Source organism: Otolemur garnettii, unplaced genomic scaffold (genome assembly GCF_000181295.1).
Source record: "Otolemur garnettii isolate 467f Iridium unplaced genomic scaffold, OtoGar3 scaffold00094, whole genome shotgun sequence".
Taxonomy (NCBI): Eukaryota; Metazoa; Chordata; class Mammalia; order Primates; family Galagidae; genus Otolemur; species Otolemur garnettii.
Window position 1 is genome coordinate 6,549,440 of NW_003852489.1, and position 13,289 is coordinate 6,562,728.

The 13,289-nt window shown below is 54.4% G+C and overlaps 1 protein-coding gene across 2 annotated transcripts; it reads left to right on the forward strand.

Moving 5' to 3' along the window:
• The first annotated feature begins 4,632 nt into the window (after positions 1-4,632).
• LHX1 (LIM homeobox 1) lies at positions 4,633-12,269 on the forward strand. 2 transcript variants are annotated; one of them, XM_012808764.1, is made up of 6 exons: positions 4,633-5,083; positions 5,575-6,202; positions 8,039-8,265; positions 8,362-8,642; positions 9,915-10,080; positions 10,428-11,203. In XM_012808764.1, the coding sequence occupies exons 2-6, from the start codon at positions 6,033-6,035 to the stop codon at positions 10,805-10,807; spliced, it is 1,224 nt and encodes a 407-aa protein (XP_012664218.1). In that variant the 5' UTR covers positions 4,633-5,083; positions 5,575-6,032; the 3' UTR covers positions 10,808-11,203. The 2 variants fall into 2 exon arrangements, with proteins under 2 accessions (XP_012664218.1, XP_003795658.1); XM_003795610.2 differs by having other exon boundaries at positions 4,638-6,202; positions 10,428-12,269.
• The last annotated feature ends 1,020 nt before the right edge of the window (positions 12,270-13,289 follow it).

Sequence of the window (13,289 nt, forward strand, 5' to 3'; positions counted from 1 at the left end):
TAGATAAGGGGAGAGAGTCAATTAGTGAGAGGATTAATTACTCTGAGCCATGAGCCCCGTTTGTCTTCCTTACTGGGTGTGAATGTGTGTTCAGACAGAGGAACACGGGCACGCACCCAAATACACATTGTTGTCACGCCGTCTTAGACGTTTTATTTATTTGTTGGATTCCTGCCCAGAGTGGCTCGCACGCTTTTCCACGCTGAGTCTCCCACCAAACACTGCTGCTTCATTCTTTTCTTTGGGCTGCAAAAGCGCCTGCCACACACCGCACCCCCTCCGGGACCAACCGCAGTCCCCTCCGCGCCCTCGGGGGTCCTGGGCTTCGCGCCTCTCCCCGCCACCTTTTTTGTTGCTGGATGTCTTTCTAGGTCTTGTTTCCATTTCTTTTACTTCTCTCATAAAAGCATCACCCCTACATATCTTTCCTCCCTCTTTCCCCGCTTGCTTTTCTACATTCCTTCTCTTCTTTCCATCCGGTTTTCTTCCCCTCTCCTCACTTCTGTCTTTCTCACCCCTGCCTTCTAAGATTATCCACTTCCTGTCTTTGCTCTGCAATGCTGCCCTGACTTGCATCTGAGACCACCACCTCATTGTGCTACCCACCCAGCCCCTTAAGCCCAGAGCCTCTCCAGCCCTGTGGGAAGCTCACGTTGTTTACTCAGGCCAGGCGCATACTGGGACGTCCCAGCTGGACACTGCCCTTTCCTGGCCTCAAGTTCCTGCCTTTCTCCTAACACACCCAAGCCCACCTTGCTTGGAAACCACAGCCAGAGGCAAAGTGCACACTGGAGCAAGTTGGCAAGCCCCCATACCTCAAATTCTCAGTTTCAATAGTGCAATGCCCCCTAACTTGAGGTCCTTGCCCGAGAAAATGGAGATAATACCAATCCTCCTCTCCCACCCCTCATCCCTTTCCTGTGAACTCAGGGGCAATAGTTATACACCCTGTAAAGTACTGACCACAGTAAATCATTCTCACAAGAGTGATGGGTGAAATTAAGGCAACCTGAGTTAGGAGAGAATGAGAGGGGAAGGGGAGGGCAGGCGGAGAGGCTGGCGATCATATCCGAGAGACCCCAGCCAAACAGTTCCCCCGGCGTTGCATTACCGCAGCCTCACCCGGTCTGTGCAGAGTTTGAGTGCTTCCAGGATGAGAAGGGTCCAGGGATGCTCTGGCCAGCTCCTTCCTCTCTCCTCCTGGGCTGGTGTGGCTCCATGCACCTACTCCTAAGAAGCAGCACAGAGCAACCACCTAGAGCCAGGTCCACCCAGGTACCTCCTTTTGCAACCTAATGGCTCTTTTCTTGGGGCCCTGGGTTGGACAGAAGCTTGATGGGAAAGGAGGAAAACCACTCCAGCGGCCACCACTCTCAGGATCAAAAGCAGCCGCCGTGACTGGGTTACTGGGCAGGCTCGGTCCTGCTAGCACATGATCCACTCCGGAACATAGTGGGAAGGAGGGAAGGTGGGGCTCAGGACCAAAGAAGCTGCAGGAGGAAAGAGGGTGTGGGAGGAGTGCCTTCAGATCCCCAAACTGTAGGGCGGCTGGGGAGGGCTGACAGAACCCTCTCTATCCCCAGTTCTGGGATAGGCTCCCTCCTCTCAGGCTGATCCTCAAGGAGCTTCAGAGAAGAGAAACCTAGACTATGAAAGTCACATCCTTGGCTGTCTGGGGCCTTTTCTGGGGTGGTGGGCCTTGGAGTGGAAAGGATCCTGCACCACTGAGCCATAGGCCTGCTGTGAGTATGACCCTCGGGGCACTACCTCCAGAATTTACACGTCCAGGGCGATGTAAGTGGCTGTGTGTTTGTGTAACTTGTAGAACGTTGTGTAGGAAGGCACCTGTGTACTTGGGGATGCTGCTGTGTCGGTCAGGGTGAGGAGGGCAGGCTGGTGCTCATGGCTGAACCGGCATTGGTTTAAATGCAGGACTGAGCTGATCGTCTTCAGAAGTGAAATTAGAAAGCTGGGTCAGGTTTTCTCTCTGTGTCTCTGCGACTGATAACATTTTAAAATAAAAGCTCAACGAAAACGAAAAACAATATTAGTCTAGTGTGCTGTCACTGTGGATGAGTTAAAGCTGGACTTTAAACCTAGAATCAGGAGCCAAGAGGTACACTTGCCTTGCGCTATGGGCGCCCCTGTCGACACAGGGTTGGCTCCAGTGGACCTGTTTACTGTTTACCATCTGGACACCGGGACAAGTAGAGCTGAAGCCCTAGAGCCAGTGTTCTGTACTCGCCCCCAACTCCCCTACTGCGCTGGTCCGTTTGTGCCTGCGGGGAGGCGCCTCTTTTTCCCCACATCTAGGTCTCAAGTTCCCCCGCACTCCCCAAAGGATGGAGCAACCTCCTCCAACCCAACGGATAAAGGCGGTGGGCCTTGGTCTCGGGACGGGCTGGCAGCCAGGTCCAGCTGTCGCCTGGCAGGTCCCGCCGACCGTCCTCCACCCCATCGTGACCCCTCTGCTTTGCATGAGAAGGAGCCCAGCTGGGGCGGGGGCGGAGGCGAGCCACCCGGGACTGGGGCCACTATAGATTTCAGAAAGGGGCGGTTGAGCTAAGGGCGCTAGCGGGGAGAACCCGGACAGCTGGTGTAGGAAGAGCGCGAGGACCGCTTGGCTGGACGTGCCCCTTCCGCAGCGAGCTAGGAGGCGCCCCGGGGTGCAGGTGGAGAAAGTAAGGATCCCCGCCTCCGCGGCTCTTAGCGCCTACTGGGGTGTCAGACCGGGTACCGTAGGCTTGCTCCAGGAAGTGTTGGATCAGCAGGAGGAGCGCAAAGTGGAGTCCAAGCTCACTGAGCTCACCAGCTAGGTCGGAGAACCGCCTTCTTCACCGAGTGCCTAGCCCTGCCCTGAGCCCCAGCCGAGAGGCACGGGTGGGTGGAGGGGGTTGCTGCCCTCGCCTGCAAGGAGGAGCTTAAGCCCAGATGTGTATGTGCAGGGGGATGCCCACAAGTCAGGGCATGCGGGACTACCAAAGATTCGCACTGCACCGAGGCGCCTTCGGTTTCCAATGAAAAGGTGACGCTATCTGCAAGGAGGGGGCTGTCTGCGGGCGTCGGGGTTGCTGGGCAGTACGGTAGAGCCAGGAAAGGGGCGTTGGCAGAGCCCTAAATCCCAACAATGCCACAGACTGCCCGCCATTCAATTCTCTGTAGCGACCTCCCAGTTCGTCTGAAGAGGGTATTCCATTTCTAGAATCGGATTCCCGGCCAGCCCAGGTTAATTGCAACTGCCTCTCAGCCAGCACTTCCTCCAATTCAGCCCCCGGACCCTGCAAGGAAATTTTGACTTCTTCGTCGCAGATGAGGTCCAAAAGCCAATTAGAAAAATACCAGCTACCTCTAGCTGGCCGTCCACCCTTCTTTCCTTCTATACGAGGGCCACAGGCGCCTCTCCCAAAAAACAAAAATGGGGAACAAGAGTGGAGCCGTCACTTAGGAGAATCTCGGTTAAGCCTGGAAATGATGTGGCTGAAACAATTTGAGGCTTGACTTGAGTGCACCAAGGAACTAGAGTAACTCTTGGAGGCTGAGGCTCTCAAGATCGGGACCCACTACCAAGTCTAGAGAAATCCTTCTAAGTGAGTGGTGGTCCGGAGCTCATGCCCAGAGCGGAATTAGGGAGTTGATGGGTTTCCTGACGAGAGAAACTATCGAGGGTATAGTCTGTGTTGTCTGGGGGAGCTGGTACCAGCCTGAAGCCTGGCAAAGGGGAAGACTGGAAGCTGAGCACACTGTGCCGCTGCACTGCACACCCCAATCTACTGCAGGCTCTTCGTGGAGCCTCGGCACCCCATTCCTTCTCCCCTCTTCCCACCATCACCACCACTACAGCCCAGCCGCCCCAGGAGCCCCGCGGCTTCCCGCTTAGTCGTTTGTTTTTGTATGTAAAAGGTATCTCCCTTTCACAGTTTTCGCACAACTTCTCACCGGGGTTGCAACTCCCCACCCACTCCTTTCCCTCTCCCCAGCGCCGCGCCTCCGGTCTCCCCGCCCCCACCAGGAAACCGCCCCAATCAACTTTCCTAGCGCTCTGCGGGAGACAGACACCCAGATCACCCAGAGACCCGGACCCTGTGGACTTTGGATGGATTGGGGGCGGGGACACAGAAAGAGCCGAGCGATCCTGCTACCAAGCACCTCCTCCCCCTCCAAAAACCCGCGCTGTGCCGGAGACAAACTTCCAGGTCAAGAAAGCAAGGGGGTCGGGAAAATGCCAACACCTGCTGAAATGGAAAGCCAAGCAGTGCAGTGGGGCCGCCTGGGATTCCAGACCCGGGAGCACCCCAACCTTCACCAAGGTTCGCTTTTGGATTAACTACCCCTACTCCTTCAGAACTGTAGCATCCGCTTGAGCCTATTCTCACCCTCTCTCAGTCCCTCCCACCAAAAACAACGCCTTACCGGAGCAGAAGGGGGCCCGGGCACTGTGCTGCCTAGCGGCCCGCGTCGCGCTGGGCCGCGGATGCCGCAGCCACTGATCCTCTAAACGCGGTCTCCCCGCACTCTCCCGGGCCAGGGGATGCAGAATGGTTTACAGAGGGACCGCGAGGCGCTGATTGGTCACAGGCCGCCGTGACGTCGGCGGGCGCTGCATTAAGGCGAGGGGGCTTCCAGAGCTCAGCCAACAGCCAGGAGCAGTGACCGAGCCGCCGGAGCTGGGAAGAGACGCGCCGGGGCGGCGGACTGGGCCAGGAGACCAGTGACCGAGGGACGCGCGCCGAGGGAGAGCCAGCAAGGAGCTGCGGTCCGGGCGGCGACAGTGGTGGTCAGCGCGGAGCTGTTCCAGCCGCCGGCCTACTGTAGCCGCTACACCAGGACATTTTTAAAAAGCTCTCCAAGCTGCCCCTCTCTTGCCCGACTCCTCCCGCTGCAAAAGAAAAAAAAAAAGGAAGGAGGCTAGAAAGGAAACCCCGATTTTCCACTACAACGAAAAGAGAGGGGCAAAAGGAAAAGGCAAGAAAGTCGAGCGACTGTGCATTAAACCAAGGCAGCGGAGCGTGGGCCGAGCGATGCGGGGCTGCGCGCCCAGGCGGCCGCGAGTTGTGACTGGAGCCACGATGCACGGCCAGGCGCAGTGAGGAGCCAGCCCGCATTGCCTCCCCGAAGGAGCCCAGGCGCAGGGAGGGCCGCCCCGAGGACACGGAGGCCGCCAGGCAGGCCACCGGCGGAGGTGACTGGGCTGGGGCGGTGGGGAGTGAGCGAGTGCGCCTGGCTGCGTCCTCCCAGAGTTTTCCCCCTGTTTTCGATTGACACAAACACTTCTCCAAAAGGGGAGAAACCTAAGCAACAACAGCAGTCAACAACAAGATCTTCCTTCTACCCTCCCCTCCTTCCCTCCCTCCTCGGCTGTCCCCGCCCCCTCCCCCAAGCCCGGCGCGGGCGCGGGGAGCGTCCTGACCCACTGCGCGATGCCGGCAGTTTAGGATCCAAAGCTTCGCTACCCTTTTTGTTCTTCCCTTTTCTTTTTTTTTTTAAGGGGGGAAAAATCCCAGTGGTGGGCAGCCTGGCACTCACACACTCGCCCTCGTACCACGACAAAAGCAGATGCACTTTGACTTCTGACAGCTCTACCTCAAGCCCGAGAGAACTCAGCAGCGCTTTCCCGGCAACCGGAGCTCGCCGAGTCGTCTCCTCCGTCTCCGTTTTATTTATTTATTTCCATTCCCGCTGCCGTTCTCGGTGACCTTCACTCCTACGCGGGCTCTGGGCAGAAGGGTCGCATTTTCACCCTCTTGAGACTCCTTTTCCTCGCCCCGGGAGTTGAGGCGGTGCTGCTCCGCTCCGGAGCCCTGGGGCTCCCCGGCTGCACACTTCGCGGAGGCGCCCCTTGTCCCCCATCAGCCTTCTTTCCCCCTTTTGATTTCCTGGTGCAGGTTTTGGCTTACAGGGCCGAGCGTGTCTCCTCTTTTTGGAGGGGTTGGGGCTGGGGAGCTCCTGCCGGTCATCTTCAGGAGTCATCTTCTCGACTCAACTTTGCCCCCCTATCTCGCCGGGCCTCACCAGACCAGACCAAACCAAAGACCATGGTGCACTGTGCCGGCTGCAAAAGGCCCATCCTGGACCGCTTTCTCTTGAACGTGCTGGACAGGGCCTGGCACGTCAAGTGCGTCCAGTGTTGTGAATGTAAATGCAACTTGACGGAGAAGTGCTTCTCCCGGGAAGGCAAACTCTACTGCAAGAACGACTTCTTCCGGTGAGTACTAACCTCCCACGCCTCTGCTGCTCCCTCCCCGAGAGCCCTTCCTGGCCAGCATTGGATCAGAGGTCAGCTGGGCCGGGCAGCCGAGCTAGGAGCTACCTCTGGAGAGGGCAGCCAAGTCCTGCAAGCGCCTGCCTCTTCGCCAGCTGGCGCGCGCTGGGCGCTGGGTATGCGGCCCTGTTTGCATACTGGAAACTAGGTCTGTTTTTGGCGGCACGTGCCTGGGAAGAAAGGGTCTGAGCACGCCTTGGCCTAGAAGCCGCTTCAAGCTTGGAAGGGAAAGGGCAGCATCAGGCATTGTAGCCTGGACTGTGGTCTTTTCGGAGCCAAGCTCTGCAGCATCTACATTCTCTGGGCCTCCCGGGTAGCTCGCCCTCCAGGCTGAGCTTAGATGCCTGGGTTCACTCCCTGCCATTGCCTTTTTTGACTTTGAGAGGTCTTGGCGGGAACCCCGGAGCCTTTTGCGCTCCTAGCCATCTGTCGTGGCAGCGGCAGGAAAGAGATCGGCGCAAGGCCGGTATTACCGGACCAACCTCTAAGCGTAGACGTGGGCAAAACATTGCAAAGCCCGAGAGCTTTTTCGTGCTTCCCCTGCTACCAGAGGTAGGCCAGTGGGTTCGACCTGGCCCTAAAGCCGCCTCTGACTCTGATATGCAGGCTCTGCTCCTGGGCACTGCCAGCCACGGATCCCACCTCCTTGCTGAAACCCAAGGAGAAGTCCAGACCTGGCTTGTGGGAGCTGGGCGCTTCTTTCTACTCCCTCCGTTTAACATTTTAATTATATTCACTTAAACACACTATTGTGCCACCTCATCCACACAAACGCCCAGGTGAATAGAAAAGAACAGGCACAAATGCAAATGGTTATTTCCCCATAACTGGTTTGAAATCTCCCAGTTTACTCGGCTGACTTGGTCTCTGCTTTTCTCAGAGTTTGTGGTGTTAGAACAAACTGGGAAACAGTGAGTAGGAGGAGGGATTGAAACCACCCGGGCTGCTTTGCCCAGAGTCTCTAATGCCGCTCCAGGATGGGCGGCTCGGTTTGGGGGAACCGTGGAGCAAAGCTCTCTGCACCCTTGTAATGCCAGGAGGAAGCGCGGGCTGAGCTTCTGATCCTCCGCAGGCTGCACGAGGTTTCCTCAGCAATGACTGGATCATAGCTGGAGGGCAGCGAGCAGTCCCCTCTGCCAGCGGGTCTCGAGGCCTGGCTTCAGCAAAGAGCGGCAGGGCGCCTAGAGTGGGCTCATCCCCACCAGGATCACCCGCTTGCGTCAACCTGCCAAGCTTTGGGCATGATCGTGGCAGCGGCCCAGCTACCGCGGCTGACGGGACCTCGCCAAACCCTAGCGGGTGCGTGGCTCCCTTTGCAGTAAAGGGAGACGCTAGGAGAGAAGAGCGGCGCTCCAAAGGCGTTTATACGGAGCTCTAATTCGAATCTGATTTCTCTGAGTCTAATCAGAAAATAAGTGTCCCGGTCTCCCTTTTCGGATGGACGCCTGGTCGCGTTCTTCGCCTACCGTTCTTTACTCTGGTTTAACGTTGGGTCATGAGGCTACTAGGATTAGGAAGCAGCTTGAACCCCTCCTTCTAATCGTATGTATCTCCTCCCTGACCTTTCACTGCTGCCCCGCGCTCTCTCCTCCTGCCCCCTCACCGGTTTAATCTGCATTCTGCTTCTCGTTTTGGCGTGCTGTCTCTCTCTTCCTCTTGCCCCCTTCACCTCTCTTTCTTCTTCCACTTTCTACTTCTAACCTTTCTCCCGCTGCCATCTTTCTGCTGGCCTCTGTCTCCCCGTGCTCCTTGCCAACCCATCCCCTCACACCCCCGCAGGTGTTTCGGTACCAAATGCGCAGGCTGCGCGCAGGGCATCTCTCCTAGCGACCTGGTGAGGAGAGCGCGAAGCAAAGTATTTCACCTGAACTGCTTCACCTGCATGATGTGTAACAAACAACTCTCCACCGGCGAGGAGCTCTACATCATCGACGAGAATAAGTTCGTCTGCAAAGAGGATTACCTAAGTAACAGCAGTGTCGCCAAAGAGAACAGCCTCCACTCGGGTGAGGCCCCAATTCCCGGATCACTAGGGGCAGGCGCATCTCTGGGGAGGAAGGCTCGCCAAGACCCCTGCTCACCTCTTCCTTCCCTCTTCTCAGCCACCACGGGAAGTGACCCCAGTTTGTCTCCGGATTCCCAAGACCCGTCACAGGACGACGCCAAGGACTCAGAGAGCGCCAACGTGTCGGACAAGGAAGGGGGCAGTAACGAGAATGACGACCAGAACTTGGGTGCCAAGCGGCGAGGACCGCGCACCACTATCAAAGCCAAGCAGCTGGAGACGCTGCTGAAGGCCGCCTTCGCTGCTACGCCCAAGCCCACGCGCCATATCCGGGAGCAGCTGGCGCAGGAGACTGGCCTCAACATGCGAGTCATTCAGGTCAGACCCCTGGCGAGCCACCCCGTCCCCCAGAGGCACACACAACCACTCTAGGCATCCAGGGTGAGCCGGAGAGACCCCAGAGTCGAGGAGAGGAGCCAGGGTGTGTGTGTTGGGGGGGAGGGTGCACAGACACACAATGACCCTGCTGGATCTTTGTAACCTCTTGGGATGCCTGGAGCATCAAGAAATACCTCTTCTTCTCAGGCTAATGGTTGTGATAGTGGCAGTGGAGGGGGAGGGCAGGTGCTCAGCCTGAGACCAGAGGAGCACTGGTAAACGCTGTGGCCAGAGTTGAGACCCCTTTTTCTGCATAGGTGAGGCCTCAGTGTCTACTAGAGTCAGTCATTTCCTCTGGCTTCTGCAGAACGCCAACTTCGGGAATTTCTTGCCCTAGTTAGTCCCAGATCAGGGACTTCACCTCCAAAGAGAGATGGGGGTCCTGGATTAAAACGGAGGTGGTCCATCAGCAGTCTGTTCACCCTGCACCTAGGATGGGGAGGGAGGACATTGGGAAGAAGTGAGACCACTTTTGTTTCCCCCTAGCCAGCCTGAGTCTTTGGCTTAATGCTAGGTGTCCGGTTCACAGTCCCTGGAGGCTGTGCATGGTTGTCCGTAGATGTACCTGAGAGGCTTAGTGTGCTAGAACACACGTGTGCAGGCAGCCCTCTGGGAGAGGCTGTGTGAAACTGTGTGCATACATGGGAGGTTGTGTCTGTGTCACTATCTGGAAGACGCTGTGGATAAGTACGTTTGGCATTGTGAGATTGTGTGTGGGTGTGAAAAGGGGATTGTGGATTTTGGTGTCACTATCGTTGGGAGACCAAGTGTCAACAGTAGACTGTTTCTGTGGCTCTGTCACTGTCATTAGGGGGGAGAGCTTCACTACAAGGGACAATGAAATAGGAGCGCAGTGTGTCTGACACTATTTTGAAGAGGTTTAGCGTCTATGTTGTGTACAGCCCACCCCCGGAAGCTGTAACTGGGATAGTGTCTGTTAGAAAACAACACGGCTCCACTCTGACTCCTCACGTCGGACAAAGTGGCCAGTCCAGGTCCCTCTGTTGGAATTCCGCTCCCTGTTGGCTCAGGGTCCGCCCTGCGCGGTCCTACTCAGAGACACTACCACCCCTACCATACACACGCGCACGCACACCTACAAGCCCGAATTGGCGAGCTGGGCGTTGCAGGGGAGGGAGGCTACGCCCGGCTGGGCACCCGGGGGCGGGGATGGCGTCTCCGAGGGCTCACCCCTCGTCGTGGGTACTGCAGGTCTGGTTCCAGAACAGACGCTCCAAGGAAAGGAGGATGAAGCAGCTGAGCGCGCTGGGCGCCCGGCGCCACGCCTTCTTCCGCAGTCCGCGCCGGATGCGGCCGCTGGTTGACCGCCTGGAGCCGGGAGAGCTCATCCCTAACGGCCCCTTCTCCTTCTACGGAGGTGGGTGTGCGGCCGAATGGCGGGGCGCGGTCAGGTCGGGTTGGCTTCGCTGGAAGCGGGTGGCTGCGCGGGAGGCACTCCTCGCTTTCTATAAAGAAATGGAGAGTCTGGGAGCAAAGGGCGGAGGCTGGTGAGGAAAGCAAGGGGGAGGAAGCGAGACGGAGGGCAGAATTCCCAACCCTGAATGGGGAGGAGGGCAGGTAAGGAGCAGCTCCGGGGTTTGCGCCACGCCTTCTCCCGCTCCCAGGACCACTGCGGCCCGGCGCTGTCCTCCCCAGCCCGCTCCACATCGCGCGCTTTCCCGTCCTTTCTGTGCCGCCTGACGTCCTCTTCCCGCTGCTCCGCAGATTACCAGAGCGAGTACTACGGTCCCGGGGGCAATTACGACTTCTTCCCGCAAGGACCCCCGTCCTCCCAGGCCCAGACGCCAGTGGACCTACCCTTCGTGCCATCGTCCGGGCCGTCCGGGACGCCCCTAGGGGGCCTGGAGCACCCGCTGCCGGGCCACCACCCTTCAAGCGAGGCACAGCGGTTCACCGACATCCTGGCGCATCCCCCCGGGGACTCTCCCAGTCCCGAGCCCAGTCTGCCTGGGCCGCTGCACTCCATGTCAGCTGAGGTCTTCGGGCCCAGCCCACCCTTCTCGTCACTGTCTGTCAATGGCGGGACGAGCTACGGGAATCACCTGTCCCATCCCCCCGAAATGAGCGAAGCGGCCGTGTGGTAGCGGAGTCTCACTAGGTCCGCGGAGTTCATGGTTGTACAGAAATGAACCTTTATTTAAGAAAAATAGAAAAAGAAAAAAAAATCAAGCCCCTTCCCCCCTTACTCCAGCCTTGGGAACCATTCTCCGTCTGGGGAGACCGGATGGGAAAGGGGGACACAAAATGGGATCCAGATTCAAATCCGTCTCAAGGTGGGACTGGGATCCGCACACTGGCTGGCAAGGTGCAGAACTGGGGCTCCCCAAGGGAAACGCAGCCCTCTCCCCACCTTGCACCTGGACCGGGATCGGTGGACAGACCACGCGGGCCTATCCGCCTGGTGTCAGCTCAAAGACGACTCTGGTAGCCGCAGGCCGCTCACAGCCCGGGGTGATGCTTGGAGTCCTGGGTAGGGAGGCAGTGAGTGCGGCCGGATAAGGGAGGTGAAGTGGCCTGGGGTGGTCCAGGGCTAAACGGGAGGTTTCTAGCTCTGGGACACCCCTTACTAGTGTTGTCTCAGAGCTTAGCAACTGCGAGAACAAACTTATAGCTTCAGAAACGCCGACCTGCTGTGCCATCAGGTGGGACTATATATATATTTTTTGTCTATCTGGGTTTTTGATTTTTGGTTTTGCCAAAATAGCAAAATTCTAAATGTAAAGCCCTCAGTATCAACTCTTCTACCTTCACAAAACTGTACACACACATATACACACGGACACTCTGGATAGGATGGGTCTCCAGCCAGACCTCTCAGTAAAAATGACTTGAACATCAGCTGTACAAAGAAAAGTATTCTACCTTCACACACAGAAAGTTAAAAAAAAAAAGACTATTGAACTAAAAACAGTCAACTGTTTACGTATAATGTTAAATTCAGGAGTTCAGTGTTTTACTAATATATCCTGTTTTGAAACCTCTTGTTCAAAAACAAAAACGTTTTGAGCAATCAACCAAAATTGTTCCTTTTCTTTTCCTATAGATGTTCTGACAGATTTGCAGGCTCACTGTGCTAGTATGTAAAAAGATGTTGTTTACATGAGGCAAAGAGAAAACATGATATTCAGACAGTTGCCAAATAGAATAATTATAGCACAAATACTGTAAAGGTGCCTGGCACCAGCAACCTGAGAAAGTGTTAAAAAAAAAAAAAGTGTTACAAGGTTTAAAAAAAAAAAATCTTTGCTAATTTTTAGTCCTGTTGAACAGTCATGGAATTGTTAATATGACTTATATAGACCCACACAGGTTTTATTTTTGTGTCTTTAAAATAAAAGTCCAAAATATTTAAATTTTATGGTCAAATATGCAGTCAACAGCTGCTACTTTTTTCTTTATATATTAAATTTCTCATATGTCTTTTATTGTTCTAATAAACCTAAGCTTGTGTGACCTCCAGTGCATATTAGACCATTCACTGTATGAAAGAAAACATGTTGAATAAATTTGTGAGTTTTTAATAAAAATAGAAAAATCTGATGTTTAGATAATTGGTGTGTTATTTGATGTTTCAACAACTAAAGAGGAGCCCTGCTGGGGAGTAGAATGGGCCCCTCAGAAGCTAGAAGGAAGAGAGGCAGGATTGGGGTGATATATCTGTTTTTGCCCTGACTGTGGCTGAACCCCCTTGCTAATGCCAGCGAAGCTTCTCTCCATGGCTTCCTGCTGTTATTAACTACAGATTTGCATTCTGTGGATTTAACTGATACAGCTGAAGAGATGTTTGCTGATAACTTAATACAGAATTTGAAATAGAAATCAAATCCATGGCTAAAAAGAAGTGGTCCCAGTCTGTGAGTAGGCATGAGTTCCAAAGCCATTTTCTCTCCCCATCTCCTTGCACATGCAAAACCAGGCTTGTGAATATCAGATACTTGTAAATATATAGTTAGAGGTGGTCCTTTTCAGTTTCAATTCGTTCCCCATAGATAATCCTGCTTTCTAATTTGGTGGTTTGAAAGATAATGTAAAAAGAATGTACAGTACAGTTAGAAGTGAAATACTTTAATCCCTTTCACAGAACTGATATGAAATCTTTTTTTATAGTATTTGTTACATTTGAAGCTCCCTAGAAGGAAAACTGTTTTGTCTAGCACAAGATACATATTAAAGTTTCTCTGAAAGATAAACAAAAATAACTAATATAGAAATCGAATTTAAACTGGGAGTTGCCAATAGGTTCTGAAAAGTAGTTCAGTCTCTTCCAAGCCTTCATTAGACTTGGCAAAATGTGACTATTTTATCTACTATGAAATACTCCTATGTGGGTGTATGTGTGTGTTAATATGAGATACTATTAGAGCTTCAGGATTTCTTTTCCATAGCACCCAGATTTCGGTCTAGATTATTTATTTCCTTATTTAAAAAATCAAAGGTTTTACATTAAATGGTTTGTATTTTCCAGTGCTGTTTTCATATTTTGTTAAGATACAGCCAAGTTTATCTTTTCTGCAGAGAAAGCTTTAAAAATGAGCAATATTTCACTGCATCCATATGATGGCTTAT

Bases quoted from the DNA above. Each gene is read 5' to 3' on its own strand.
- LHX1 (XM_012808764.1), top strand. From the start codon at position 6,033: ATGGTGCACTGTGCCGGCTGCAAAAGGCCCATCCTGGACCGCTTTCTC. The intron at 6,203-8,038 runs GTGAGTACTAAC...ACACCCCCGCAG, and splicing joins TGCAAGAACGACTTCTTCCG to GTGTTTCGGTACCAAATGCG. The intron at 10,081-10,427 runs GTGGGTGTGCGG...GCTGCTCCGCAG, and splicing joins CCCCTTCTCCTTCTACGGAG to ATTACCAGAGCGAGTACTAC.